The 25,947-nt window shown below is 56.4% G+C and overlaps 2 protein-coding genes across 6 annotated transcripts; both read right to left on the bottom strand.

Annotated features, from left to right (window-relative positions):
* Positions 1-1,812: 1,812 nt before the first annotated feature.
* LRRC3 (leucine rich repeat containing 3) lies at positions 1,813-2,679 on the bottom strand. The gene has a single exon (XM_054386224.1). The coding sequence runs from the start codon at positions 2,677-2,679 to the stop codon at positions 1,813-1,815; it is 867 nt and encodes a 288-aa protein (XP_054242199.1).
* A 3,772-nt stretch (positions 2,680-6,451) lies between these two features.
* Positions 6,452-25,033, bottom strand: TRPM2 (transient receptor potential cation channel subfamily M member 2). 5 transcript variants are annotated; one of them, XM_054386219.1, is made up of 32 exons: positions 24,839-25,033; positions 24,420-24,505; positions 23,754-23,922; positions 23,090-23,270; positions 22,587-22,753; positions 21,962-22,142; positions 21,371-21,432; positions 20,968-21,168; positions 20,479-20,581; positions 20,135-20,256; positions 18,518-18,868; positions 17,914-18,051; positions 17,076-17,205; positions 16,626-16,771; positions 16,362-16,474; positions 16,025-16,238; positions 15,337-15,455; positions 14,173-14,305; positions 13,888-14,059; positions 13,263-13,446; positions 11,700-11,881; positions 11,415-11,547; positions 11,209-11,296; positions 10,108-10,195; positions 9,533-9,684; positions 8,937-9,013; positions 8,745-8,846; positions 8,335-8,421; positions 8,028-8,133; positions 7,417-7,518; positions 6,840-6,956; positions 6,452-6,577 (listed from the first exon to the last, which is right to left on the bottom strand). In XM_054386219.1, the coding sequence occupies exons 1-32, from the start codon at positions 25,031-25,033 to the stop codon at positions 6,452-6,454; spliced, it is 4,527 nt and encodes a 1,508-aa protein (XP_054242194.1). The 5 variants fall into 5 exon arrangements, with proteins under 5 accessions (XP_054242194.1, XP_054242195.1, XP_054242197.1 ...); XM_054386220.1 differs by having other exon boundaries at positions 24,420-24,508; positions 24,839-24,937; XM_054386222.1 differs by lacking the exon at positions 8,745-8,846 and having other exon boundaries at positions 18,518-18,647; positions 18,705-18,868; positions 24,420-24,508; positions 24,839-24,937.
* Positions 25,034-25,947: the final 914 nt, after the last annotated feature.

Genomic DNA, 25,947 nt, shown 5'->3' with positions numbered 1-25,947 from the left:
AGACTGGCCAGAGCTTGCACAAAGCCAGGGAAGAAAGAGACGGAGCAGCAAGTGTGTGTGCTGCTGGGGTGTGTGTGTGCAGGGAGCCAGGAAACAGCATGTGAGAAACTGGGGGGCAAAGGTGGCTTTGGGCTCAGCTGTGACTGCACAGTGCCTGTGATGCTGCTGGGGACCCATCTGGTTCAACATTACACACCACATTTTGTGCCTATCTTCACTGGCCTCCCCAGCTGTGGGTGCCTGCCCATCCTCCTGCTCCACCATGGCTGGCTTTGGTTGTCCCTGCTGAATGACCTGTGTCTGTTGTACAAACCCACAGACCTGTGCAAGGACCAGTGCTGCTCCTTGAACCCCTGTGCACGAGGTTAGTCACTCCCAGGGAAGCCTGCTGTGCACTGGGACCAATCCAGCTCCCAGGGCTAAGGAAAAGACTCAACACTGCCCCAGGTGGAACTGTGGCCTCTTTTTTTTTTTTTTCCCTCTCCTTTGCTGGGGGACTCTTTTGCTTAACCAGAGCTTTAATAAACTGTGTGCACCCAGCCTTTGCCCACGTGCAAGCTTCAGGTACCTGATCCAATCTGCTCAGGGCAGAGGCTTCCCTCTACTCAACAAGCCCTCCTGACTCAGGTGGGGCCACGTCTGTGGCCACAGGTGGCCAGCGGGGTGCTGAGGTAAGGGTGCCCCTCCACCTCCCTCTGCCCATGACGCTGTGCCTCTCCCAGCTGTCCCAGAAAATCAGTCAGCCTTTCCCAGCCCTGGGTTTCCTGCTGGGGCTGGGATACCCACCATGGGGACACTGGGGAGCCTGCAGGAGATGCCAACCCCCCAGGTCTGGGGAGGGTCACGCCCTGAGCTGCCCCATAGTCCAGGGCCCAGACAGCTGCCATGGCAGCCCCTGCAGACCTCTCCTCTCCCTTAGCCCACTGCTGCAGTTGGCTATGCCAGGAAGGACCATTTCTTGCTTGTGAAACAAGGTAGAGCTTGATTTGCTTTCACATGCAGTGTCTTTAATTAAGCCCCAGGGAAGGGCAAGATAAGGCCAAATGTACCAGACAAGATGCAGACGCACTATTTGGCCAACTGGCCGCTGCTCAAAGAGCTGCAGTCTGATGGCAGTGGAGCTGGTACATTGAATTTAGGTTTGTCTGGTTTAGGAGAGATCAAATTAGGACAAGCACAAGCCCCTTGAGCACCACCATCCTCCCCAGGTGCCCAGCTCCCAGCTCAGCACAAACCCTGAGGGCTTTTCCTGCATGCAGGGCTTTATTGAGACAACAAAAATTTGGGAGATGACCCTCAGGGTTGTTGGTGGCAGGCAGAGGCTGCCCCACACTGGCGCTGGGGCATATGTCCTGCTGTCTGCAAAGCTGGTCCTTCACTGAGCCAGACCATGCTGACCCCGCTGCACAGAGCCACCTGTACCTCTGCACCCCAGGCTCCAGCGACCTCTTTGGCTCCACAGAAGCCCTCACCCTCATCTATGTTCCCCCAAGGTCTTGTTGTCTCCAAACCATGTGGACCACATGCGGGTGGCTGGGGCTGCTGTCACTGTGAGCCCAGCTCTGGCAGGGCAGAAGGGGTCTGCAGGGGACATTCCTTCCTGGGAAGCTGGGCTCCATAGAGAAGTCTACATAGGGTGTCCCCAGCATCCCTCTCCCATGATGTTTGCTCACACTCAGTCCAGCATCACCGGGGAGGAGCAAAGTCAGTGGCACTCATCTGCAGAAACAGAGCAAGTGCCAGAACATCCCAGACAGAAGCTTTGAAACCCACCAGGCTGCCATTGGCTCCCTGCAAAGAAGCTGGGAAGCACTACAGAGCAGTGCTGGTGGTCTCTGCATGGCCCTGGGCGCTTGGCAGCGGCTTCAGGTACTCCAGGTGCTTGCAGGTGTCCTCCCGGTTGTGGCGGACGTAGCAGACCACGTAAACGATGACCATGGCGAACCAGCCGAACATGGCGATGAACATGGCCACGTCCGTGGTCCTCCGATGCACGCTGCAGAAGTTGACACCGGCGTCCAGCACCTGCAGCAGCGACTTGCCCACGTACTCCTGGCGCGGGGCCGTGTGGCAGGTGATGTCCTGCACAGAGTCAGGGTCCAGCCGTGCCTCCCACAACACCTCCTGCAGGGCGCACTCGCAGTGCCAGGGGTTGTTGGCTAGCCGCAGCTTGGCGTTGAGTGCCAGCAAGGCCTCCTTGGGAATGCTGCGGATGCGGTTGCCAGAGAGGTCGAGGGTACGCAGCCCAGCAGCTACCCCTTTGAAAGCTGCCTGGTCGATCTTCTCGATGGCATTCCTGGAGAGATCGAGTTCTTCCAGGTGGGAGAGGTGCTTGAAGGCATCACTGGGGATCCTGGTGATGCTGTTAGCGTCCAGCTTGAGGAACACTGCGTCCTTGGGGATGTCCTTGGGAATCTCCTCCAAGTGCCGGGAGCTGCAGACGACAGCCTTGGCCCCTGCCCGCTCTGTGCATTGGCAGCTGGGGGGGCAGGAGCTGCCCCAGGGGACGCACAGCAGGAGGCAAAAGAAAGCCTGGGCGACGCTGGCTGCCGGCATGGTGGTGGTGAGGGTCTTCTTGCACCCAGCCAACTCAGCGTGGCTGCTGGGGATTCCCTGGTGGCTGCAGCAGGTCCTGGGCAGCAGGGAGGCTTCTCTGTGCTCCTGCAAAGCCTCTCCCATCGCTGGTGGAAAGCAGTGGGTGGAGGGGACATGACATGGCGTTATTTCCTGGAAGGTTTCTTAGGTAACATGCCCTAGCAAAGTGGTGAGAGGCTGGGCTCAGGAGCTCAGGAGACAAGGGCTCAATGATTACCACCTTTTCCAGGGCAGCTTCGTTTGGTTTATGATTAATTATACCTGTAGAGACTAAAAACCTTTCACCTGTGCCCTCAGGTCATCACAGAGCACCCAGACCAGCAAAGGGTGTTGCAGGATGGGGTTATGAAGGCACAGCCCAGGAGCCTCTGTCCCAGCTGATTTCCATGTGGGATGGGATGACGTTGCTGGAGAACAGCAGCTGTACATTCCCATCATCACACCAACCCTGTGTTCTCAAAAAACAGATGAGTCAGGCTCCCTGGGATCACCAGACTGGCTTACTCACCACCCAGGGAATCAATAACAAGATGTGGAGATCTTTTGATTTCCTCATCTGCCTCCATCAGTTGTTACAAGTCACGTTTCCAAGGATATTGCCAAAGCAGGGGTGTGAAGGTTTTTTAAAGTAGACTATGGTTTAGCAGCCTGACCCTGGGAGCTGGAGCATGAGAGAGGAGCCACTAATCATCACAGCAAAGGGAAAGCCAAGGGCCATCCCAGCCCTGCTGTGGATGGGGCAGGAGTTGAAGCAGGTGGGACTTTTTTCCTCTGCTCCATGATACTACTCATGCCTCTCCTGCTGCCTTGGTGGGGCTGTGGAGAAGAGATCCCTATGCAGAGAAATGTTGGAGGGTGGGACCCCGACAGACCCAGGGAGCCTTTGACCCAGGCATGACATTGTCTATAGTGGCCTCATTATGAGACCAACTGGGCACCAAGTCATTATCCCTCTGGTACCAGCATCCTTCTGCTAACAGCATCCCCCTGGCACCAGCATCCCTTAAGTACTAGGGTCTCTCAGGTACGACCATCCTCACGGCACCGCCTGTGGGATGCTGGCACCCGAGGGATGCTGGCACCTGAGGGATGCCGACACCCAAAAAGTGCTGGCACCTGCAGGATGCTGGCACCTGAGCAGTCCCGGGCTGCGGGACTGCCGCGAGCTGTCTGCAGTGAAGCCGAGCAGTCCGGGAACCCTCCGGCTCTGCTGACGCTCCCAGGCTCCGCCCGCCCCGGGAAGCAGGGACGCCAGTACTTGGCGCCTGTCCGAGCCTGCCGCCGCCCGTGGGGCTCTGCAGGGCCGCCCACCGCGTCCCGCCGCCACACCAGCCCCGCCGGGCACTGGGGTGCTGCCCCGCCCCTTCCCCCGCTCCTAGCATGAAGCTGGGCCCCCGCCGGGCCCCCGCAGCAGAACTGACCTTCGGTGCCGCACCTCCTCCCGCCGCCACGGAGTCCCGCGGATCCCTTACCGGCTCGGCTGGGGCCGGCTCCGCTCCTGCCGAGACGCGGTGGCTGGGCCGCCATGGGGCTGCGCCGTGGCCGCACCTGTTGCTGCGGCTGCTCCGCGGCGGCCCCGGGACGGGGCGGGGCAGCGAGGGGAGGGACCGGGGCTGGCCGGGCACGGAGGGCGCTGGAAAAGCCTGGTTGTGCCTTAACCGAGCTGCGCTGGCGAGGCTTGGCAGCTCTCGGGCTGCAGCTGCTCCTCTGCAGAGCACGGCCAAGGGAGCCACATCAGCTGGCGGCGAGAGGCTGAGCGTAACGGGAGAAGGTCCTGTGCCACTGCCCTAGCAGTGTGAGACTCAACAAGGCGTTGATCGACAGCATGCTGAGCGTGTGCCCAGGTGGCCAAGAAGGCCACCAGCGTCCTGGCCTGCATCAGCAATAGTGTGGCCAACAGGCTGAAAGCAGCGATTGTCCCGCTGTGCTCAGCACTGGTGAGGCCACACCTTGAGTGCTGGGTTCAGTTTTGGGACTCTTACACCAAGAAGGACATAGAGGGACAGGAGTGTGTCCAGAGAAACGCAACAAAGCTGGTGAGTTGTCTGGAGAACAGGTCTGATGAGGAGCAGCTGAGGGAACTGAAATCATTTAGCCTGAAGGAGGCTGAGGGGAGACCTCATAGCCCTCTGGAACTCCCTGAAAGAAGGTTGCAGTGAGGTGGGTGTTGGTCTTTTCTCCCAAGTACTGAGTGATTGGGCAAGAGGAAATGGCCTCAGGGGAGGTTTAGCTTGGATATTATAAGAAAATTCTTCCCTTAAAGGGTTTTCAAACACCGAAACTGACTCCCTAGAGAGGTAGTGGAGTCACCATCCCAAGGGTGTTTCAAAGAGGCAGAGATGTGGCTCTGAGAGACAATGGTTTAGCACCAGACGTGGTAGAGTTAGAGAATGGTTGGGCTCAATGACCTTGACCTCTTTTCCAACAAAAATGATTTTATGGTTCTATAATTGACTCCAAAAATGTAAAGTCATCTCTGCTGCCAGCAGTGGGGCAGTAAGTCTGCAAGCAATGTGAGTTTGTGGAACAAGTTTTGGGGTGGGAATGCTCAAACTGGGATCATCCTGGAAGTGTGAGCCAAGCATGGTCTTCAGGAATGGCCTTTGCTTAAACAACCATGGCAGACTGCCAGCCTTATTAGTTATTTCATACATGGTTTATTCAATTAGGTTGATTAAATTGCCAGTCTGACCCCCCCTGCTCCTTGCCAGGCCCCAGTGCCTCACTGGTGTACTTGCAGCTGTACTGTGGTCACCTAGGTGAGAAGAACAGCCCCAGCTAGTCAGGATCTGATACACTGGGAGAGGGTGGAGGCATGGAAACCTCTCTCCCTGCGTGGTGCCAGGCATAACGTGCCACTGTGGGCCTGTCCTAGGCTATCAAGAAATGTCTGCATTTACTGTGCCTTCTTCTCCTCATAGCAGGCATAGAAAAGGTGAGTGAAGGACCCCTTAAGAGCAGACATGTCTGAGATGGATGCACTGATGTCCTCTCTCCTGCTCAAAGAACCACAGAGCATGGATGACCTGAGTCCCAGCAAGCTGCCCCTGTATGTCCATTTTGCAGATGGAATGGGGGCAGGCAGGTGACATTTACCTGGCGCCTTGGCTAAGGCAGAGTTCAGCTACTAGCTGTGCTCAGCACACACACACAGGAGCATGTAGCAGCACAGGACATGATGGGAGGACATTTGCAGAGCTATGAAACCATAGGTATATAAGCTAAGAGCTGCTCACACCTTCAAAAGTGCTGGATCACAGCTCAGGACCAGCTCTTGGTGGGACTGAGGCAACCAGAGATATGGGGAGAGTTGCAACAGGAGCAGCCTGCAGAGCCTTTAGGTGCAAAAGACACCAAGCCTTCTCCAGAGCAGTCCTCCAGGAGCTGTGGCAGTGGGGCTGCCAGGGTTCAGAGCAGGAACAGCGAGCAGAGATGCCTGATGGATATTCTGGGTGGAGGGAGAGCTGGGTCTGGCAAGTCCCCAGTGCTTGCACCAAAGCAAAGAGCAGGTAGAAGCTGAAAGAAGGAACACCTTGCAGGAGCAGCCCTATGGCTCTGCTTGGCCCAAGCCAAGGCTGATGTGGAAGCACCAAGAGACAAGCTGAGTTTGGGACTGAGTTTGGTGTCTCAGGGGACGGGGATGCTGTGTAGGCACTGCCCAGGCAGCCCCTGTCCCTAGCTGGTCAGGAGGGGACAGTTTTCCACCTAGAGATCTGCAATGTTCATTCATGGAGGCAACCAAAGTACCTAGCCTCCAGTAGCTGCCCATAGTCTCACAGATGAGCTGGAATAGAGATGCAGGTCCCAACCAGAACCTGGTCCAGGGCAGCAGGAGCCCTGGCCTGTGCTTGAGGACTTAGTAGTAGGCGCCAAGAAGAGTTGAAACCTTGTGCAGGAGCTCCTTGTGGTTGGTGTGCAGGGGGATCCTCTTGTCCAGCACCTGCCAGCGGATGCACAGCTCTGGGTCACAGCCCTGAAGGAACTGGAAGGAGACCAGAGACATCACATATGTGCAGCTGGCAAGGAGCCATGCCAGACATGCCCAACAGCACCACTAGTCCCCAGCCTCCTGCCCGCCCTTCTTGGAGCTCCCATCACAAAGCAACCCCCCATTTGACCCAATCTGTTCCCTCTATTGCAGGCAGCTGGAGAAGCCAACTCCTGATCTGGGTCTGGAGATCTGGCTGCTCTGCCCCATGCCCACTGAGGGGTAGGTGAGGGAGTGGTGGAGGTGAGGCCCATACCGAGTTCAGCCTCTTCATCTCCACGTCGTTCTGGCTGTCGAAGTGCACACTCACGGCCACCGTCTCCACCCAGGCGTTGTCTGTGTTGCGGGGGTCATCGAGGTACCCCTTGTGTATCTGCACAGGGGCAAGCAGTGCCACGTCAGCAGAGCCCTCACCACCTCTATGAGGCCACTGAGAGGCCCTAAGGGGGGTGAGGTATCATTCTACAGTTCCTCTGTCCTGCGGGAAACCACTGACCCATTCCTGCTGGAGCTGTGGGGAGCAACGGCAGACACCAAGCTGTATGGCCCACCCCTGGGGTCCATGGGCTGCCCCCCACACCCATGTGGTGTGAGGCATGTCTCCATATCATGCCCCTCAGCCCTCACCATGCACGATGCACCCTGCCTCTGTACCATGGGGACACCCACATACCCCTGAGCCACCATGTACTGTGTCCTTGTACTGTGGTGATGCCCCCGCACCTCCCATGCTGACTCCTCTGTGCCCCCGCACCAGGATGATGGCTGCATGCCCCCATACTGCTGTACCACCCACATGCCCCATACTGCTGGGACACCTGAGTGCCTCCCACCTCGGTGCCTTGTTTCAGCAAGTTCTGGAATTGGGGCCAGAACTCCCGGCGCAGGATCCACTTGAGCTTCAGTGGCAGCATCTCACCTGGCTCCAGTGACCCCTGTGCCAAAGCAGAGGTCAGTTGTGAGGCAAACCATCAGCCCAGCTTCCCTCACATTCACCAGCTTGGCCATTGGACAGTTGGCACCCTTGCAGAAGATGCCACAAGCTCTGGTGGGAGAGCAAGCAGCAGTAGTGCCTCCCTTGCTCTCCTGCCAGAAGTCCTCAGCTGTGTCCAAGCACATGTCTGAGTTTGCCTGGTTCAGCCCCTCGACCTTGCTGTCAAAGGATGTCACGCTTAACATGCTCACAGGAAGGACAGGTGAGAACTGAAGCCAAGGAGGAGGAGGAGGGAGAAGCAGGATACAAGGGGTAAGGGTAGATGTGGGTATGTAATGGTAACAGCTCACCCAGCACTCCTGGCAGCACAGCCCTGCATGTGAGAGGGGCAGAGGTACCTCGTTGGACTGGGCTGTGATACCTGACTGTGTCCCTTTTCTGTAGGGCATCAACCCTTGGTCCCCAGCTACCCAGATCCTTCTGTGCCAGCTGGGTTCCACCAGCTCTTACCCCAGGCAGAGCCCAGACATCTGACAGTGGGTACTGGGCCACTAGGACTTCCAACATCTTCTTCAGGCTCTTCCTTATGATGGACCCATCCAAGTTCCTCCTCCAGCTGTGGGAGAGGACTCTGTTATGCTGCAGCCAGACTCAGCTCCCACCTGCCCAGCAAACTGGCACATATTCCCACGTTGAATGGGCAATGGTGGGGTTTGATGGGTCCCATTTTTTCTGAGATGTTTTCGTGCCCCGTTTTCCTTTCCACCCTCCCAGCCCCATCCTAGAGCAGGACACCTCTCTGTCTCCATGCACTCACCGGGTCACAACAGGGTGCAGGGCATGGTTGGGACCAAAGCAGTGCAGCCTCCCACGGCCTCGCAGCCCTGTCCTGCCCATGGGGTTCCTGGCAGGGAGAGAGAGAGAGAGAGCAAACTGGGATGGCACTGGGGTTCCTCTGTGCACCCCATCACACCCAGCAAAGCCCTGTACTGCTTCCTCAGTTCCCCACCACTGCACTGCCCCTCTTTGGGGGGGCTGGGTTTGTTGGTGGCAGGACAGCCCTGAGGGAGATGTGTTCTGTTATCCCCACCCCACCATTAGCTCCAGGGAAGCAGGAGGAGGATGGATGCAGCCAGGACCCCCAGGTTCTCTGCTCCTCCTGTGCTTTGCCTAGAGCTAAGCACACCAACCCCTGCTGCCCATCCAGCCCCTGGTGGGGGCACTCACAGTGGCAGCCCATCCTGCACAGCGTAGAGGCCGTGGAAGCTCTGACGGTCTATCAGCCCATCCATGGTGTTGTAGTTGATCTTCAGCAGAGACTCCAAGGAGCTGGGGGCAGGAGGCAGCCCGGCAGGGAGGGCTGGCTGTGCCACCCCGGGGAAGGGACAGAGGAGTGGGAAGCCATGGGAGGACACTCACGGGCTGAAGGGGTCCTGCACAGCCATGTCCTTGTGGTCGGCCGAGTAGGTGGGGGGGGCATAGAGTGGGAAGTCCACCTGCAGAGCACATGGCCATGTCAGCCCCTCCTTGCATCATTGCTCTGCTGGCAGGCAGGGACTGGAGCCCTGGAGGACACTTCCTGCCCCAGCTCCTTCCTCTCTCCAGCTTATGGCATCACTCCCCAAGACATGTGGGGTTCTGGGCCCTCCTCAGGCGCTGAGCTCAGGGTCATGACTTGTCCCTGAGGGAAGGCAGTGTCAGATCCTGTCTAACCCTGCCCCAGCTCTGAGTTCAGAAATGCAGAGGCAGGTGGTTGCACCCTCTGGCTCCTGACCAAGCATCCTCAGGCATCCCCAGCACTGAGTGCCAGCAGGAACAATGCCAGTTCACCTCTCCTTCTCCCTGGGGGGCCTCAGAGAAGCTGTTCCAGGAAGCCACTTGTGCCAGGGCTGGAAAAAACAGGAGCTCCCAAATGTAACACAGGTGCAACAGTGGGTTCATTCCTCTTCCCACCACTGCCCAGGTCTGCCCAATGGCTCCCTGCCCTGCTGCCCAGGGAGGGTCACAGCTCTTACCTCCCAGGGCACCTTCTCATCTGGCACAGGGAAGCGGAGGGTGCGAGACCCTGGGTACAGGAGGTTTCGGGCAAGCACGTGGTATGAGGGCTGGGTCTCCTCGAGTTTCTCCTCCAGATCAAGCTCCTTCATCTCCAAGGCTTTGCTGGAGCCTGTGAGGCAGGCACAGACAGCAAGACCCCACAGAGCAGGGTGCTGAGTCCAGTGCTGTGCACCATGGCTCTGCTGAGGGGGCTGGCTGGGTATCTCCATGGGGATGCTGATGTTCCCAAGAGGACTGGCCCCCTTCCAGTAAGGCCTGGAGAAACTCCCTGAGGGATGCTGCAGTCGAGAGCCTCAGCTGTAGGCTGCAGGGATGGCTCTGGAGCAGAGAGTAGCAGTGGCCACAGGAGGGGCTGGATGGCCTCACAGAGCCCCCACACCACCCTAGGGCACAGGAACTTCTACCTCTGCCTTGCTGCTTAACAGAGGGGAGCAAAGGGCAAGCTCAGCCCTGCTCCACAGCCCATGGGCACCAGCACAACAGGGCCCTGGGCATCCCTGGTGCTGCTGGGATGGAGACAGGCTCTGCTTACCCACAGGTGGCATGTCTTCTCCTGAGCTGAAGCCATTGCACTGCAGTGCCAGCATTATCCACCTCAGGGCCTGGGCATTCTGGTGGACCTGGATGGGACAGGAATGGGTCAGTTCTCCCTGCCCCCAGCTACCCCCAAGCCCCTTGCTGGAGTACTGCAGGATATGGGGACTGGAGCATCTCTGTGACAGGGAAAGGCTGAAAGACCTGGGGCTGGTTAGCTTGGAGAAGAACAGCCTGAGAGAAGATCTTCTCAATGCTGATCAGTAACTAAAGGGTGGGGGGCAAGAGGAAGGGTTTGAGCTCTTTTCAGTGGTGTCCAGTGACAGGATGAGGGGCATCAGGCACAAACTGGAACCTAGGAGGTATCATTTGAACTTAAGGAAAAAAAATCTTTGCTGTGATGATGCTGGAGCTCTGGAGCAGGCTGCCCAGAGGGTTGTAGAGTCTCCTTCTCTAGAGACTTTCAAAACCTGCCTGGACATTGTCATCCTGGGCAACCAACCTGCTCTGGATGTACCTGCCTTAGAGGGGGGCTGGACTGGATGATCTGCAAAGGTCCCTTCCAGCCCCTGGCAGAGGCACTGCTGCCCTTGGCTCGTCTGCCAGGGCAGCAGCAATTCATGCTGTGCCCTGATGCTTGGAAAATCACCTCCAGGGAAACACTTCTTCCAAATGGAAGTGGAAACAGCAGCTGTGCTGCGAGTGTTTTGGAGAGGAGATGCCAGAGCCTCATTGGGCTCTCTGGGCAACCTATTGCTCATGCAGGATGTGGAACAGCTTCATGTGGAGGTGTGGAGGAGCCTTTTGTGCCCTAGAAGGTGTGGAGAGTCCTCTTTGGCCAAGGAGAACTGTGTCAGATCTAACTGCCTGAGTGGCCAGTGGAGGCAGGAGTTCAGCCCACCTCTTCCCATCTTCATCCTGTGCACTTTGGAGTCAAACAGAACATTTCCCAGAAACCTTTTCCTCTCAAATGTTGTTGCTTTGGCAACTCTTTGGAGGGGGGAGTCATTCTGAGGAGCTTTCTCTTGTGCTGTGGTTCAGCTGAGTCAGCATCTGGAAAATTCTCTTTCTTAAGGTAGCTGCTCAGCTTTTGCCTTACCTGGTCTTCCAGAGAGACCAATCTCTCCTCCACCAGCCCTGTCCTCTTCACCCGGTCCAAGTCCAGCAGCTCTGCCAGTACATCAACTCTGGAGGGACAGTGCAGAGAGGAACCCACTCAGCAGACACCCCTGCACTGATCCCAACTCTTCCTTGCCTAGGAGACTGGAGGACAGAAGGATGTCCCTGTCTCAGGAGCACTGCTACCTCTGTGCAATGTCTTGGATCTTCTTCTCTGTGTTCTGCTTCTCCTGACACTGCTGGTGCTGCAGGTAGTTCTCCTTCAGGTACATCTCCCAAGAGAGGAGGGCAGCTTCTTCGTTCTTTTCCAGCTTCTCTTCTGCCAGAGGAAGGGGAAAGAAGTGCTGTCAGACCCCTGAGCATCCCAAACCTTGGCACCACAGCCCAGAGGCCAAGCCTCTTGCCTCAGTACACGGTGCCATGCCCCAAGGAGGGGGCAAAGGTAAGGAGAGGGGAGATGCTGGTCCTCACTGAGCTGTTTGTGGTGCGTGGCCGGCCTGCGGAGCAAGCCTCGGCGGACCAGAATCTGCAGGTGGTTGAGAAGGATGAAGGGCGGCGGTGCGGGCGGGCGGCCGTGGTACTCCTCGATCAGGTCGTGACGCTGGAACTTCCAGATCTGGTCTGTGTGCTCCTGGACCTGCTGGAAGGTGTAGCTGGGGCAGAGCCCAGGTGTCAGCCGTGCCATGAGAATGAGGGGATACCTCATGCCCCAGCTCCTACCCATCTCCCTGATCGGCCCCTACCCATCTCCCTGATCGGCCCCTACTCATCTCCTTGATCGGCCCCTACCCATCTCCTTGATCGGCACCTACCCATCTCCCTGATCGGCCCCTACCAATCTCCCTGATCGGCACCTACCCATCTCCCTGATCGGCCCCTACCAATCTCCCTGATCGGCACCTACCCATCTCCCTGATCGGCCCCTACCAATCTCCCTGATCGGCACCTACCCATCTCCCTGATCGGCCCCTACTCATCTCCCTGATCGGCACCTACCCATCTCCCTGATCGGCCCCTACCCATCTCCTTGATCGGCCCCTACTCATCTCCCTGATCGGCCCCTACCCATCTCCCTGATCGGCCCCTACCCATCTCCCTGATCGGCCCCTACCCATCTCCTTGATCGGCCCCTACCCATCTCCCTGATCGGCACCTACCCATCTCCCTGATCGGCCCCTACCCATCTCCCTGATCGGCACCTACCCATCTCCCTGATCGGCACCTACCCATCTCCCTGATCGGCACCTACCCATCTCCCTGATCGGCACCTACCCATCTCCCTGATCGGCACCTACCCATCTCCCTGATCGGCCCCTACCCATCTCCCTGATCGGCACCTACCCATCTCCCTGATCGGCACCTACCCATCTCCCTGATCGGCACCTACCCATCTCCCTGATGGGCCCCTACCCATCTCCCTGATCGGCACCTACCCATCTCCCTGATCGGCACCTACCCATCTCCCTGATCGGCACCTACCCATCTCCCTGATCGGCCCCTACCCATCTCCTTGATCGGCACCTACCCATCTCCCTGATCGGCACCTACCCATCTCCCTGATGGGCCCCTACCCATCTCCCTGATCGGCACCTACCCATCTCCCTGATCGGCACCTACCCATCTCCCTGATCGGCCCCTACCCATCTCCTTGATCGGCACCTACCCATCTCCCCGATCGGCCCCTACCCATCTCCCCGATCGGCCCCTACCCATCTCCCTGATCGGCCCCTACCCATCTCCCTGATTGGCACCTACCCATCTCCTTGATCGGCACCTACCCATCTCCCTGATCAGCACCTACCCATCTCCCTGATCGGCCCCTACCCATCTCCTTGATCGGCCCCTACCCATCTCCCTGATTGGCCCCAGCCTGCACCCACTATTCCCACCGCATCTATAACCCTCCCATAGCACCCCATATGCCTCAGGACCCTCCTTACACCCCCCTCAGTGTGCAGTCCCTGACCATAGCCAAGCCTGAAGGCAAAGCCAGCTCAGTTCACTGTCAGGACCATGGGGCTGGGTCAAACTTACTTGAACATGGCAATGAGAAGATTGAGGAGAAGAATGTTGGTGAAAAGCAGGTACAGGCACAGTAAGATGACCGTCAGCCACTCTGGGAAGATGGGTTTCTTGTTGTCCTCATTTGTCTCTGGGCACTTGGGCTTGTAGGGGTCAGTTCCATTGGGGCTGCACTGGTCGATGTTGAAATTCACCCCTGCAAGAGAGCACAGTTTGACTCCACTGCAGCCACACCTCGTGGTGTCCCAGAGAGCACATTGTGCTCTCTGAAATTGGCCAGCAGTGAGGGAGCTTGCCACGGGGCAGGGCTCTGACCTTGCTCTGCATCCTCCCAGGTGCTCTGCTCACTGCCACCACACTTGCAGCTGTGGCCCTGAGCTGTTTCAGCACATGCTGCCATGCCTTTGCTGGTGTGCACTCTTGACTGCTTGGGCAGGCACAGTCCCTGGGTTTGCAGTGGTGGCTGGAGCAGGGCTCCATCCTCGCACCTTGCCATTGCTTCCTCCTAGCATTAGGTTGTGCTTGGAGAGAAGCCCCGAGCAGAACTTCCATGGGCCAGGAGCTAGGCAGACTGCAGCACTATCCCTCAAGTCTTACTGTGACCACCCTGCTCAAGCCACGTGCTGGTGTCCCTTACCATCAATGTAGGAGGGAATCTGCCCAAAGATGGTCAGGTAGGAATGGTAGACCACACCACGGAACAGCCACTCCACACGTTCCTCATTATGGATTAGGATGGCCTGCTTGGCAACCCCAAAGGACACCACCCACACTGCTAGCAGGAAGAGGAAGAAGAACACATCCTTTAACTGCAAAGACAGAGGGGAAGCAAAATTGTTCCCTGGAGCAAAGCCCACGGCAGGACAGGACAACACAGCCAGCTCATCCATGCCATGGCAAGCTGGAGGGGAGCTCTTCTCACCATGCGCTTCACAATGATGATCTTGGGCCCCAGTGTCCTGCTGACTGTGAAGATGTGCATCAGGCGCAGGCAGAAGATGGTAAAAGCCAGCGACAGGATGATGCGCCCAGGGTAGAGCGTCGATGGAATCAGCCTGGGCACAGAAGAGAGCAAACCTCTCAGTGCCACCAGCAGGTTCACCTTGCAGCATTGCAAGACCACTGCAAGATCAGTGAGTGCTGGCTGACAGCTGTTCTGTGAAGGACACCTCTTCCAAAAGCAGCTGGAAGCAGAGGCAAATCAGTCAGTGACCACAAGTCTTCAACAGCCTTTGGAAGAAGCTCAGGCAACTGAGCTAAGATGAGCAGGAGTGTTGGTCTGCTGGAGAGCAGGAAGGGTCTTCAGAGGGACCTGGATAGGTTGGACTGATAGCCCAAGGCCAATGGGGTGAGATTCAACAAGGACAGGTGTTGGGTTATGCACTTGGGTCACAACAACCCCATGAACGCTCCAAGCTTGGGGCAGAGTGGCTGGAAAGGTGCCTGGTGGAAAAGGATCGGGGTGTGCTGGGTGGACAACTGGCTGAACATGAACCAGCAGTGTGCCCAGGTGGCCAAGAAAGCCAATGGCATCCTGGCCAGTATCAAAAACAGGGTGTCCAGCAGGAGTAGGGAAGTGACTGTGCCCCTGTAGTCAGCCCCAGTGAGGCCACAGCTTAAATTCTGGGTTCAGTTCTGGCTGCCACAGTGTAAGAAAGGCATTGAGGTGCTGTAGGGTGCACACAGAATAGCAACAAGGCTGGTGAGGGGTTTGGAGGGCATCATCTGAGGAGAGGCTGAGGGAACTGGGGTTATTTACTCTGGAGAAGTGAAGGCTGAGAGGAGTCCTCATTGCTCTCTACAACTCCCTGAAAGGAGGTTGGAGTGAGGCTGGTGTTGGTTTCTTCTCCCAGTGGTCAGGCTGCCCAGGGAGGTGGTGCAGTCACCATCCCTGGAGGCGTTCACGAAGGTGTAGATGTGGTGCTTCAGGGTATAGTTTAGTGGTCATGGTAACTGGGCTACAGTTGGATTCAATGATCATGAAGGTCTTTCCCAACCTCAATGATTCTATTACTGAGGAACCTGCACAGTTCTCACAGCAGCTTGCACCCTACAGCTGTGGCTTGAGCCTGGTTCTGCAGCTCACCTGCACGTCAGCCCTGTGATAAAGACAAGGATGGCGCAGACATCCAGCTTATTCCAGAAATCCTTGATGTAGAGGGAAGCCATTTTCACAACCCCAAGCCCATCAGGATCGTACAAAAGCTGTTGGGAAGAGAAGAGAAGAGGGCTTGGTATTTCAGTGAAAGCCTTGCAAGATACCCTGTGCCTTGTAGAGGGGAGGCACTGCACAGACCTGCTGGTCAGCACTGGGCCCTCCTGCTTACTTGAGGTTAACCTGAGCCTACAGGGTTTTCTGTAGGGGCATGGAAGGAGGATGGGGAGGGACAGGTGAGACATGGGGCTCTTTAGTCTGGTGAAGGCACTGAGATGTTGAAGCAAAAGCTGAAAAAAACCTCAAATGTCAAGCAAAGCCTGGAAATGCTTCTAGGAATAACTGCCCAAGGGAGGAGGTGATGCCTCTGTGTCCTTACTTTTTCAGCTCAAAGCAGCCTGTCTTTCTGCAGGTACCTGAGGCCAGGCAGACACAGCCAAGGAAGTCCTCTGGTCTCAGAGAGGAGGGAATCCAGCAGTCCCTTGTGCTGGGACTTCTCCAAAATGATGGTGACATGAGAAGCAGCATGGGAAACATGAGCTGTGCAGGACCTTCCAGGAGCACCCAGAGGAATACCTTGTCCCACCTCCTCCCAACCTCTGCCCTGCCTGCCCCATACCTGTCGGATCTCCTCACACACCAGGGAGAAGAGCCAGAAGTAGATGAGGTACTCTCGCCAAGATGGCAACGACTGGAAGTCAACCATCAGGACATAGGCAAAGAGCAGGAGGAAGGTGAAGTAGGAGAGGATGTTCATGTGGAAGATGACCACAGGTGCTGTGAAGAAGGCTCGAAGACGTGTCAGGCAGCCCATGGGCTGCAGCCTCTTCTCCCTGTGGGCAGCAGGGGTGGAAGTAGAGCTCAGCTGCCCAGGGAAATGCCATGGCAGGTTCTCCCAGCCAGACACAGGGTGAGGAAATCCCAGCCTCAGCGCATGCCCCAGCTGCAAGAGGTACCTGAAGGTGATGAGGCTGGTGAAGAGAAGAGGGAAGAACAGCATGCATGCAATCACCCGCAGAAGCCCATTGTCCACGCACATCTTCCCCCACCACACCTTGGTCAGAAAGGCCTGCCAGGAGGGAGGCAGAGGAGCACTGCTATTGCAGGAGCTCTCCCTGTCAGAGTGGGGCTGTAGGGCAGAGCCCCACTGCTGCCAAGAAGGAACCTTAGATCTGGGGCAGGTGGCACCTTCCCTCCAAGCACCATTGCTGAGAGCCCACCTGGACACCTCCATGGGACACAAAATTCATGTCCTTGGCCTCCAACGCCAACTGCAGACAGGTGGTCTTCCCCCAAGCCTCAGAGACACGGGTGAGAAGCTTCTGGGCTCTCTCTTCATCCTTGCGGTAACAGTCTGTGAACACACCTGGCCGGGCAGGGACCAGGCAGACAAGGCTGAGCTCCAGAGCCAGCCTGGTACTCAGCAAGGTGCCCACAGAGTCATCCTTTGCAGCAGGATTTGGACACTGTCACACAGGATGGCACCTACTGTGCTCCCATCAACCCCCAGGCACAGCCCTCACAGCACCACGATGATCCTGACTGTAATGAGGGGGTCCCCCTTGGGCACCACCCACACCACCTCTCAGCCCACCCATCCCCTCCTGGACAAAGCCAGACAGCCCTGTAGGGTATGAGAGCAGTTCCGGGGCGGGTCCTCTCCTGCTCACCGATTGCCTTCTGCTCGTACTGCTCAGCCAGGGCCAGCATGGCATCGGTGGTGTCAGTGTCGTCCTCCTCCTTGGCCAGCTCCTTCAGGATTTTGCTGCAGGCCAGCGCAGCTGCCATGGAGTCCTGGCTCTGGAGCAGAAGAGGCCAGAGAGATTGTGGGGCTCTGCACCCTATCCTGCAAGTCCCAGCAGTCCTGCCAAGCCCTCCATGGCTCCCACAGGAGGGAAGGAGGCTGTCCCAAGCAGGATGGACAGCTTGCACTGCACTGTGCTCCCCTCTGAGTGTAGGCAGGGCACCCACTTCCATGGGGGATCTGGGACCATTTCTGCTTTCCTCAGGGGAAGCCTTGGATAGTGGGATGGTGTGACTCCACAGCTCTGCACATCATGCTCACCGTGTCACCAGCCATGCTGCTTCTTGTCTGGAGACACTGTTTATGGGTGGGAGCCATAAATACCACCCCAGCTGCCATGCCACCACCCATAAAAGACACCCCAGCTGCCATGCCCCTGTCTCCTGTCCCTGTGGTGTGCTGAGCCCCCTCTCTAACCCTTGCAGGGAAGAGCGGGCTTGTAGCCCAGCATGTCACCTCTGCCTGCAGCATGTGTCCTGCTGGGAAGGGAGGGGTCTGGATGCCTGGTGTGGCTGGGGATGACCACTGAGTGTCTGCAGGCTCTCTAGCTGGCTCCCATGTGGCTGGGGTCAGGCCAGGGCACTGCCATAGGCATCTTGCCTGCTCTCCCAGATCCCAGCAGCTGCAATCTTTCCTCTTGGGACTAGGAGCTTTGGCTCCATCTGAGCGTCTCAGCTGGGACCAACAGCTCTGGGCTGTAATACCTGTGCCCAGATGATTTCTGCCAGCTCCCTGCGGTTCTGGACCACAGCCCAGATCAGCAGGTCACGGACTGGGTCCACAGTGAAGGCAACTCGGCCAGCAGAGCGCTTGTAGAGGGACCGGAGGCTTGACCCTTGAACCTGCAAGGTTGTGTGATGGTCAGAGCTGTTCCCCTGCCAAGAGGCTGCAGAGGGCAGACAGCCTCTCAGCACAAAGCCACCTCCCAAGCCCTGGGTGCCTGCCTCTACCACCCATGGAAGGGCCTTTGCTGCAGATCACTGGGTGGCCAAGACTGGGCTCATTCTGGAACAGTCATTATCAGTATGGCCAGGATCATGCGGGGATGTGCCCAGGCTGTCCAGTGCACCCTCTCCACTGGGTCCTGCCCACCAGTCATGCAGCCACATGCTGCTGCAGGTGTAGGAGGGTGGGAGACACACCTTGAACGTGGGGCAGATGGCTTGGGCAAGGCTTTAAGGGATTTTAAGTGGGATTCCTGAGCAGGCAAGAGGACAGAGACCCAGCTGCAACTTTCAGGAGGTTTTCTTGAGCCAGCACCCCCCTCCCTATTGCAACCCTGCCACCACGTCACCTGGAGATGCGTACATTCAGCTTGATGTGTGGGACAGGGATGGAGAGCCGAGGCCGTTCTGTGTGCTTGGGCTTGGGGTAGAGATGCTGTGTGGAGCTGCCCAGGAGCTCCCGCAGCACCTGGGAGACATGGTGCAGTTGGATTCTTGGCATTTTGGAGCCACCTGTGTGCTCCCTCTCCTCCAGCAGCACCTTCTGAAGCTTGCTGTGGAACAGGCAGGATGGTGCCAAGTTGTCGTAGAGGTAAAGCAGGGTGTCCCAGGTGACGAACTCCTTGAGACGCACTCCCTGCTCCAGGAAGAGCTTCACAAACTCTGGCTTGTTGGAGATCAGGGCAGCTGCCATCACAGGGTGGAGATCTGTGGGCTGGCAGGCCAGAGGCAGAGGTGAGGGGCTCACCATGCTCCTCACTCATATAGGGGGAAGATTTTATTCCTGAGCACACAAGGAGCTTCTGGGTGTTGGGAAGCAGCTGGGAGGTTCTGGGACATCCCCCAGAGACACACTTCTGGGTTACTATACCCTCTCCTATGGCAGTGAAGCCCTCTGCTCCTTTAGCTTCTGAGCGGAGAGTTTGGGTTGTGTAGAGGGTAGAGCCTCTCTCCTCAGCTCATAAGGATGCATTTTACAGATGAACAAGACCTTACAAGCTTGTCCCCTGTGCACAAATCTTCAGCTGAAGGATCATGGTGCTGCCAGCTGGATCTCAGCCATGGGGAGACTGGCTGCTCCCGATGGTCATCCAGTTCAGCCTTTCTGGGGTTTTCTTTTCCAAGGCAACCTTTACATGTGCTCAGAAGTGAAAACAAAGCCTGTGGGTAAGGGGGTACATGTCTGTCCTACCAGGAACGTACCTTCTGACCTTATTCCACAACCTGGTTTCAGCCTCATCCTTTCATACTAGCCACATCATTCAAGGAGCCTGCCTCATCCTCCCTTCCCAGCAAAGACCTTCTTCAAGATCTAGATCTTGTTCAGGCTTTGCCTTTTCACACCATCAAATATTTCCTCTTTGGGATCCTGGTTCCCACCAACCCCTCCCAGTCCCATGAAAGGTTTGTGAGCTGGGGGAATCCAAACTGTCAACCCAAATAGGAAAATCCCTTCCAAGTCCCACAGCCCCAGCAGAAGTGACAGAACCCTGCTCAGCTTCCGCTTCTCAACAGGTGAATCAGGCACTGGGTGGCAGAGCTGGCTTCCAGCCCTGCTCTGTAGTGAGGCTGAGCAGGGTGAGATGAGTTTAGAGACAAGCTGCCATTTGACAACATGGCATAAGCAGTGCCCACAGGGCAGAGCTGGCAAGGGATATTTTTGACTCTGTGTTGGTGGATTCTCTTCTGACCACAAAACCAACCACCTCTGTAAACACTGCTAGGTCAAATGGGACCTTTACAAGCAATGACTTGCAGAATGTGCTCACCTCTGCTTTGGGTGTCTGAGTGCACTTTTGAATAACAGGACAGATGATAAGCCCCTAGCAATGTGGCAGGAGTTTAAAGTCCAAGTGAAATGCCCTCAGAAACTCTCCCTAGGCAGACCTGAGGTGAGAAGTACCCTCGATATTCACAGGTCTCAAGTGGGACCTGATAAGCTCTAAGCCTGAGTAGACAAGCAGCACAGGTACTGCCTTACCTTCCACTCATAATCGTCTGTGAAGATCTCACTCCGAGCAATGTCCACCCTGTTCCAGGCCACAGCCAACTTCAGCTGGTGGTCCCAGTTCTCACGACCAAAGTGATCCTGGTTTTGGGATGCTGCACGAAAAGCACATGTGTTAGAGAGAAGATAATTTATGGAGAGAGAAGATACCACCTGGAAGCCCCCTTGAAGGACTGGCCCTCCCTGATCAGCTGAGCATCAAAAGGTTTGGGGACCCCTTTGATGACCCCATAAATCAAGCAGCTGGCAGGACCTGACTTGTGCTCCCCATCTCATTCAGCTCTATGCGTTCCCCTAAGCAGCTCCCCACTCCTCACCTTTGAGCAGGGCCTGGAGGATGGCCACATCCACGTCCTGCTGGCCATATTTGCCCTCTCTGAAAATAGTCAGGAGCTGTCGGTTCCTCACTATGTCCTGGATCTACAAGGAGAGCCATGGGCAGGCAATCAGCAGCAGGATCTTCTCCCTTACACTTCCTGCAGTTTCCTGTCCTGTGTAGGGCAATTCCTTGATCTTCCCTTTTTGGCTGCAGACCTCCCGTGTGGTGACTCCCCCAGTCCAGCTGGGGGTGATCCCAAATGGTACCTCTCTGCCCAAAGGGAGCAGGCAGTGGAGGAGTGGAGCTCAAGTCCTTGGGGTGCCCACCAGGACAATACTAAGCATGGCTGGGGGCAGATGGATAGTCAGCAGAAAGTAAGCTTAAACTTCATGCTGTAAGCCTTGCTGCTGATGAGCAAGGACCCCTGGGGACCCATTTGATCTCCACAAGCTAAAAGAGAGGAGCTGCCTGTCTGCAAGGGGCTCACCTTCTTGGTCCACTCCACCAGCTTGCCCTCAGTGAAGAGCTCATAGGTGTCATGGAAGTAGACACTCAGCTTCTTCTGGATCAAGGCAATGGTTATCTTGGGCACAGGCAGGCTAGCCACCTGTGCAATGACATCAGCCACACGCCCAGACCCTTCCACAATCACACAGGGGGTCCCATTGGTGATGGCATTGTAGATGGTCTGCAACAGAGCAGGGAGGTTGGTCTTCATTCCACCCAGAGGTCAGCAGATCCTCTCTGAGCCTGAGCCCCACACCAGTGCTCCGCAGCACTCCCAGCATGTTCACACCCCATTGGAGAGCAGCACCCTGGGCAAGGGGCTGCACCCACCCATCACTGGCCTCTCTCAGCTCTGCTGGGAGTGGGCAAGAGCAGCTTCTTACATCAAGTGTCCCAGGGCCTCCTTCCAGTACCACGCACACGATGGGGATCTTGATGGCAACACCTGTGGGGAAGCAGAGCCCAGGGTCACCTCCCTGTGGGGCAGCCTCTCCCCCATGCAGACTTGTGGTCCCCTCTGAGTGGTGAGGTGTGAAAGGCAAGGTGGGAGCCATGTTAGGCTCCAGGAGAGAAGTGAGATGACCTCCTGACAACCGTGCTGCTGGAGCATGTGTGTGCACATGTTAGAAGAGAAGATCATTTGCACAGCAAGAAGAGGCCATCTGAAAACCTCCCAGGAGGACTGGATCTTTGGGAGAAACATCTCTTCCTGATCCAGTCAGCATCTCACATCCCTCCCTGACCAACTCAGCATCACAAGACCCTTTGATGACCCCAGAAATCAAGCAACTGACAGAGAAAGGCTCTTTGATTTGTGACCCTGAGGAACCAGGTTCATATTTATCATGACAACTCTCAACCCCCTTCCCTTGATCCGCCAGGGAAGGCACAGCCTCCTTTCTCATTGAAGGTCTGGATGGGCACCCTTTACCAACGGATGGCCCATCCCCTGCCTCAGAGGATGCTGCTGTTACCTCCTTTCACCTTGGTCTGCTCTGAAATGAACTTCTCCAGCCTGGTTCTCAGGGGGATTTCCACCCCATACCTCCCGTGGGTCCCATCGTCCACCAGGATGAAGTGGGAGTGGTTGCTGTCCAGGCATGATAGGCTGCCTTGGTTTTCCTCATCCAGTACGTACTCAGCTGGAAAACCACCCTGGAAGGTGTAGGAGGAGTCACTTGCAAAAGCCTGGCACAAGAGCACCAGATGGCAGAGGGCTGCAGAGAAGCACCAGGTGCCCAAGGCAACCAGTATGTGGGACAGGAACAGGCCAACACACAGGAACAGTCTGGCCACCCCTGCTCCTCCTGCAGTGTTCATGGCATCCTTGCTCCATGCTCCTCTGTCTCTGCCCCACCTGCCCTCACACCCACAGAGGTCCTGCCAGGAGAAGCACAGCACCCATGCAAGACACTGGGTAAGGCGGAGGGGCTTCTCAGCAAACATCAGCCCAGGACCATCACGCCTTCTGGTGCGGCTGTTTTACCAGGGCTGCCAGTCACAGGCATGTCTTGAAGCACCTGCTGCCACCATGGCTCTTGGCAGGACTGTCCTGGCAGCCCAGGCACAGCAAACGCATTTCCAGCTCTGTGGGCTCACCACGGGGCAGACGAGGCTCTCCCGGTTGTACACGGTCCCCCAGGTGGCTATGCCGATGGTGACGATCTCGCTGTCCTTGTGGCCGCAGCTCAGCAGGAAATCTCGCACTGCCTCTCCCACCTGTTTCATCACGCCGGCGTGGGACCCCCCCGTGATGATCCAGGCCCCTGGGGGTCAGAGAAGGGCTTAAGGAAAGGGAATCCTTGCTCATGACAATCTCCTAGCATCCTCCTATGACTGCAGGAACACCTGGGCCATGGAGATGCTCCACTCCCAGAAGATGTCTTCCCTGCCCACTACACAATGCCCTGGCAGCACAGGAGATGCCTTCTTCAGTACAGTGTTGCATCTCTATAAGCCAAATGAGCAAGAACAGTCCATCCCTGGTGGTGGCAGTCCTGGGCCAGCTTGGCATCTCCAGAGCAGCCCACCTCACTGAATCACAGCCAGATGGCAGGGTCCTCTCCCACTTCAACCACGGGCAGAACCTCTGCATCTCTTACCAGTGGTCTGGGCCACTTTGACTAGCCCTTGCCGGAAGATATTCTTCAGCCTGGGCTTCATGATGAAGTTTTTGGCTCCCCCAGTGACTGAGATGAGCAGGTTGGGCGGATCAAGGCCCCAGTGCTGCGTCATGAGGTGGAAGATGACCCGTGGAGGGGTGTCCGAGGAGACACGCACATACTGCAGGAAGGGAACACACATGTTTGGGGGGGAACCAGAGGGGTAAGTTAACAGGGTACCTCCACCACCATGTCTCCTGTCCCAGAAAAGAACTGTGGGCTCTCCATGCCATTTTCCAGCAGACTCCCAGCTCTTGTTGTAAGACCCTGTTCCCACTTGCTTCCCTGGGACCCAGCATTCCCAAGACAAACTGAAGGCCAAGGACAGAAAACAGGGTCTCTTCCTACAGCTATCTTCCTACAGCCACTCCTTGAAGCATGGGGCCTCACAATATGAAGATTAGTCTCACGGTTTCAAGAGGGGGACCAGGTACAGGGCTGGAAGAGAAGAGGGATCCTGTCCCACCCCCTTCCTCTGCTTGGTCTGTGTTTCCATGCTTTCCCATGCTCCTCTCATTCCTGAGGGAAACACCTGCACTTTTTCTGCCATGGCAAGACCCAAACATTGGCTCCCCATGCACCACAGATGTGAAAACCACATCACCTTCCCCATCTTCTGTCCTAGGCCTGTGAAGTGGATATCACCGAAGGCATCTGTTGGCATTTCCTGGATGTGCCTGCTGGCATCCCATTCCTTCCCCAGGAAGATGGGAGGTTTGGCAGCATCTTCCAGGTGCTGTTCCCTGAGATAGCCACACTCGCACACAACCCTCCTGGAACACACACCACCAGCTTTGCTGAAAACAATCTAAACCCAGCAGGCAAAGCCCAGCTGGTCCATCAGCCTCAGCTGAGGCAGGAGGTGTTTGTGCCCTCATTAAGAACACCACACACATGGGCATCTCACCCTCAGCTCACCCTCCAGCTCAAAATTTTGTGCAGAAACAAAGACATTGTTTGGGGAGAAATTTACCACCCTATCCCACCCCAGAATTGGTGTTTCCTCCTGTGGAGGTTTAGGACAGAAATGTTCCACTTGCTTTGGCTGAAGGATGGATGGCAATGACTGCATGCAAAAGCATCAGAAAGGTTCCTCACTGGGACATGGGATTTCAGCCATGAGGTGACATGCAGCAGGGTAAAGAACCAGTCAAAAAGAGATTTGTTCCTCTCATGGACACCAGCTGATTTTCTGGTGCTGTAGCTTTGGGACCAAACACCCTTTTTGCTTTCCTGGCAGAGGAGGGGAATGAGGTCCTGTGTTACTTACCCAGAATCTGATGTCCGGGAGCTTTCAACAAAGTAGGTACACTCTTTCTTCCGGATGTTTTCAGGAATCCACGAGATGAGATTTTCCTGAGGAGGCAGGAAAAGCAGCAAGGGGTCAGGGTTTTTGCTAAGGACAGAAGATCCCCCAGGGGCCAGACACCCTAGTGCTTGGAGCATATCTGGGAGGTGCTTTCAATTTGAAGTAAGCTCCATTGCTCTCTGCGAGGACAAAGCTAGATGTACTCCAAGGAGAGGAGATACGAATGCTGGACATGCACCTCAGAGGTTTGGGGATTTTCTGTCTGTCCCTAAACCTGATCTGTTATTAATTGCCCTGTTAATGAGTCACTGATTAACTCACTGAAGCTCTTCCATGATGTATGGCCAACCACCCCTTCCTCCAGCACCTCCTGAACTTGCCTTTTCATTGCTGCCGCTGGGGAAATGTGCCTTCCTCCTGCTCTTTGAGACACTGCTGCTGCTCTGATGGAGGTTGGGGACCACCTCGAAGTCACTCATTGTCCTGGAGTGTGTGGCAGGGTCGTCACCTCTCTCAGGGCACACCTTGTTCAGTTCGGAGGGGAGCACCTTGGTGCGTCGGCCACGCACAGCCATGGCTGCTGTGTCTTGCCCTGTTTGGCCTCCTCTCTCCCGTTTCTAGGCTGGGAGGCCCTGAACATCTCCATCCTGAGTGCAGCAGAAAATGAGAAGCATACCAATGGACTTAAGCACTGAAGCATCCTGTCCATCACTCCCTGGGTGGGCAGATGTTTATGGGAAAACTGCCAGACGCATGCCACAGTTGTGACACAGGGGCCACCTGGGTGATGAATCAGCCTCAGCATGCAAGGAGAGTGCGTCCAGCAGATGAAGGGAGGTTCTTCTCCCTCTCTACTCCGCTCTAGTGAGACCACATCAGGAGTATTGTGTCCAGTTCTGGACTCTCCGGTTCAAGAGGGACAGGGAACTAACTGGAGAGAGTACAATGGAGTCTACAAGGATGATGAAGGGGATGGAACATCTGTCTTATGAGGAAGGTTGAGAGACCTGGAGCAGAGCAGCCTGAATATCTGAAGGGTGGGTGTCAAGAGGAAGGGGCTGGTCTCTTTTCAGTGGTGCCCTGTGATAGAATGAGAGGCAATGGATACAAACAGGAATTCAAGAAGTTCTACCTGAATGTGAGAAGAAATTTCTTTGCTATGAGGGTGCTGGAGCCCTGGAGCAGGGTGCCCAGAGAGGTTGTGGAATCTCCTTCTCTGGAGACTTTCAAAACCTGCCTGGATGCGTTCCCATGTGACCTGCCCTAGGTGACCCTGCTTTGGCAGGCGGGTTGGACTCAATGATCTCCAGAGGTTGCCTCCAACCCCTGACATTCTGTGATTCTATGTTTGTATGTGCCAATGCTGCCCCAGGCAGCCTGCCAGCCTCTGGAAACTGACCCCACCATTCTCTGCCCACCAGCATAGATGCTGGCCTGCCTTCTCCACTGCCTGGCTGCCCACTAGCCCACAGCTCTCCTTGCTTGCTCT

The sequence above is a fragment of the Indicator indicator genome, chromosome 13 (assembly GCF_027791375.1).
Source record: "Indicator indicator isolate 239-I01 chromosome 13, UM_Iind_1.1, whole genome shotgun sequence".
Taxonomy (NCBI): Eukaryota; Metazoa; Chordata; class Aves; order Piciformes; family Indicatoridae; genus Indicator; species Indicator indicator.
The sequence above is the reverse complement of the archived record's forward strand: the minus strand, read 5'-3'. Positions and strand labels throughout refer to the sequence as shown.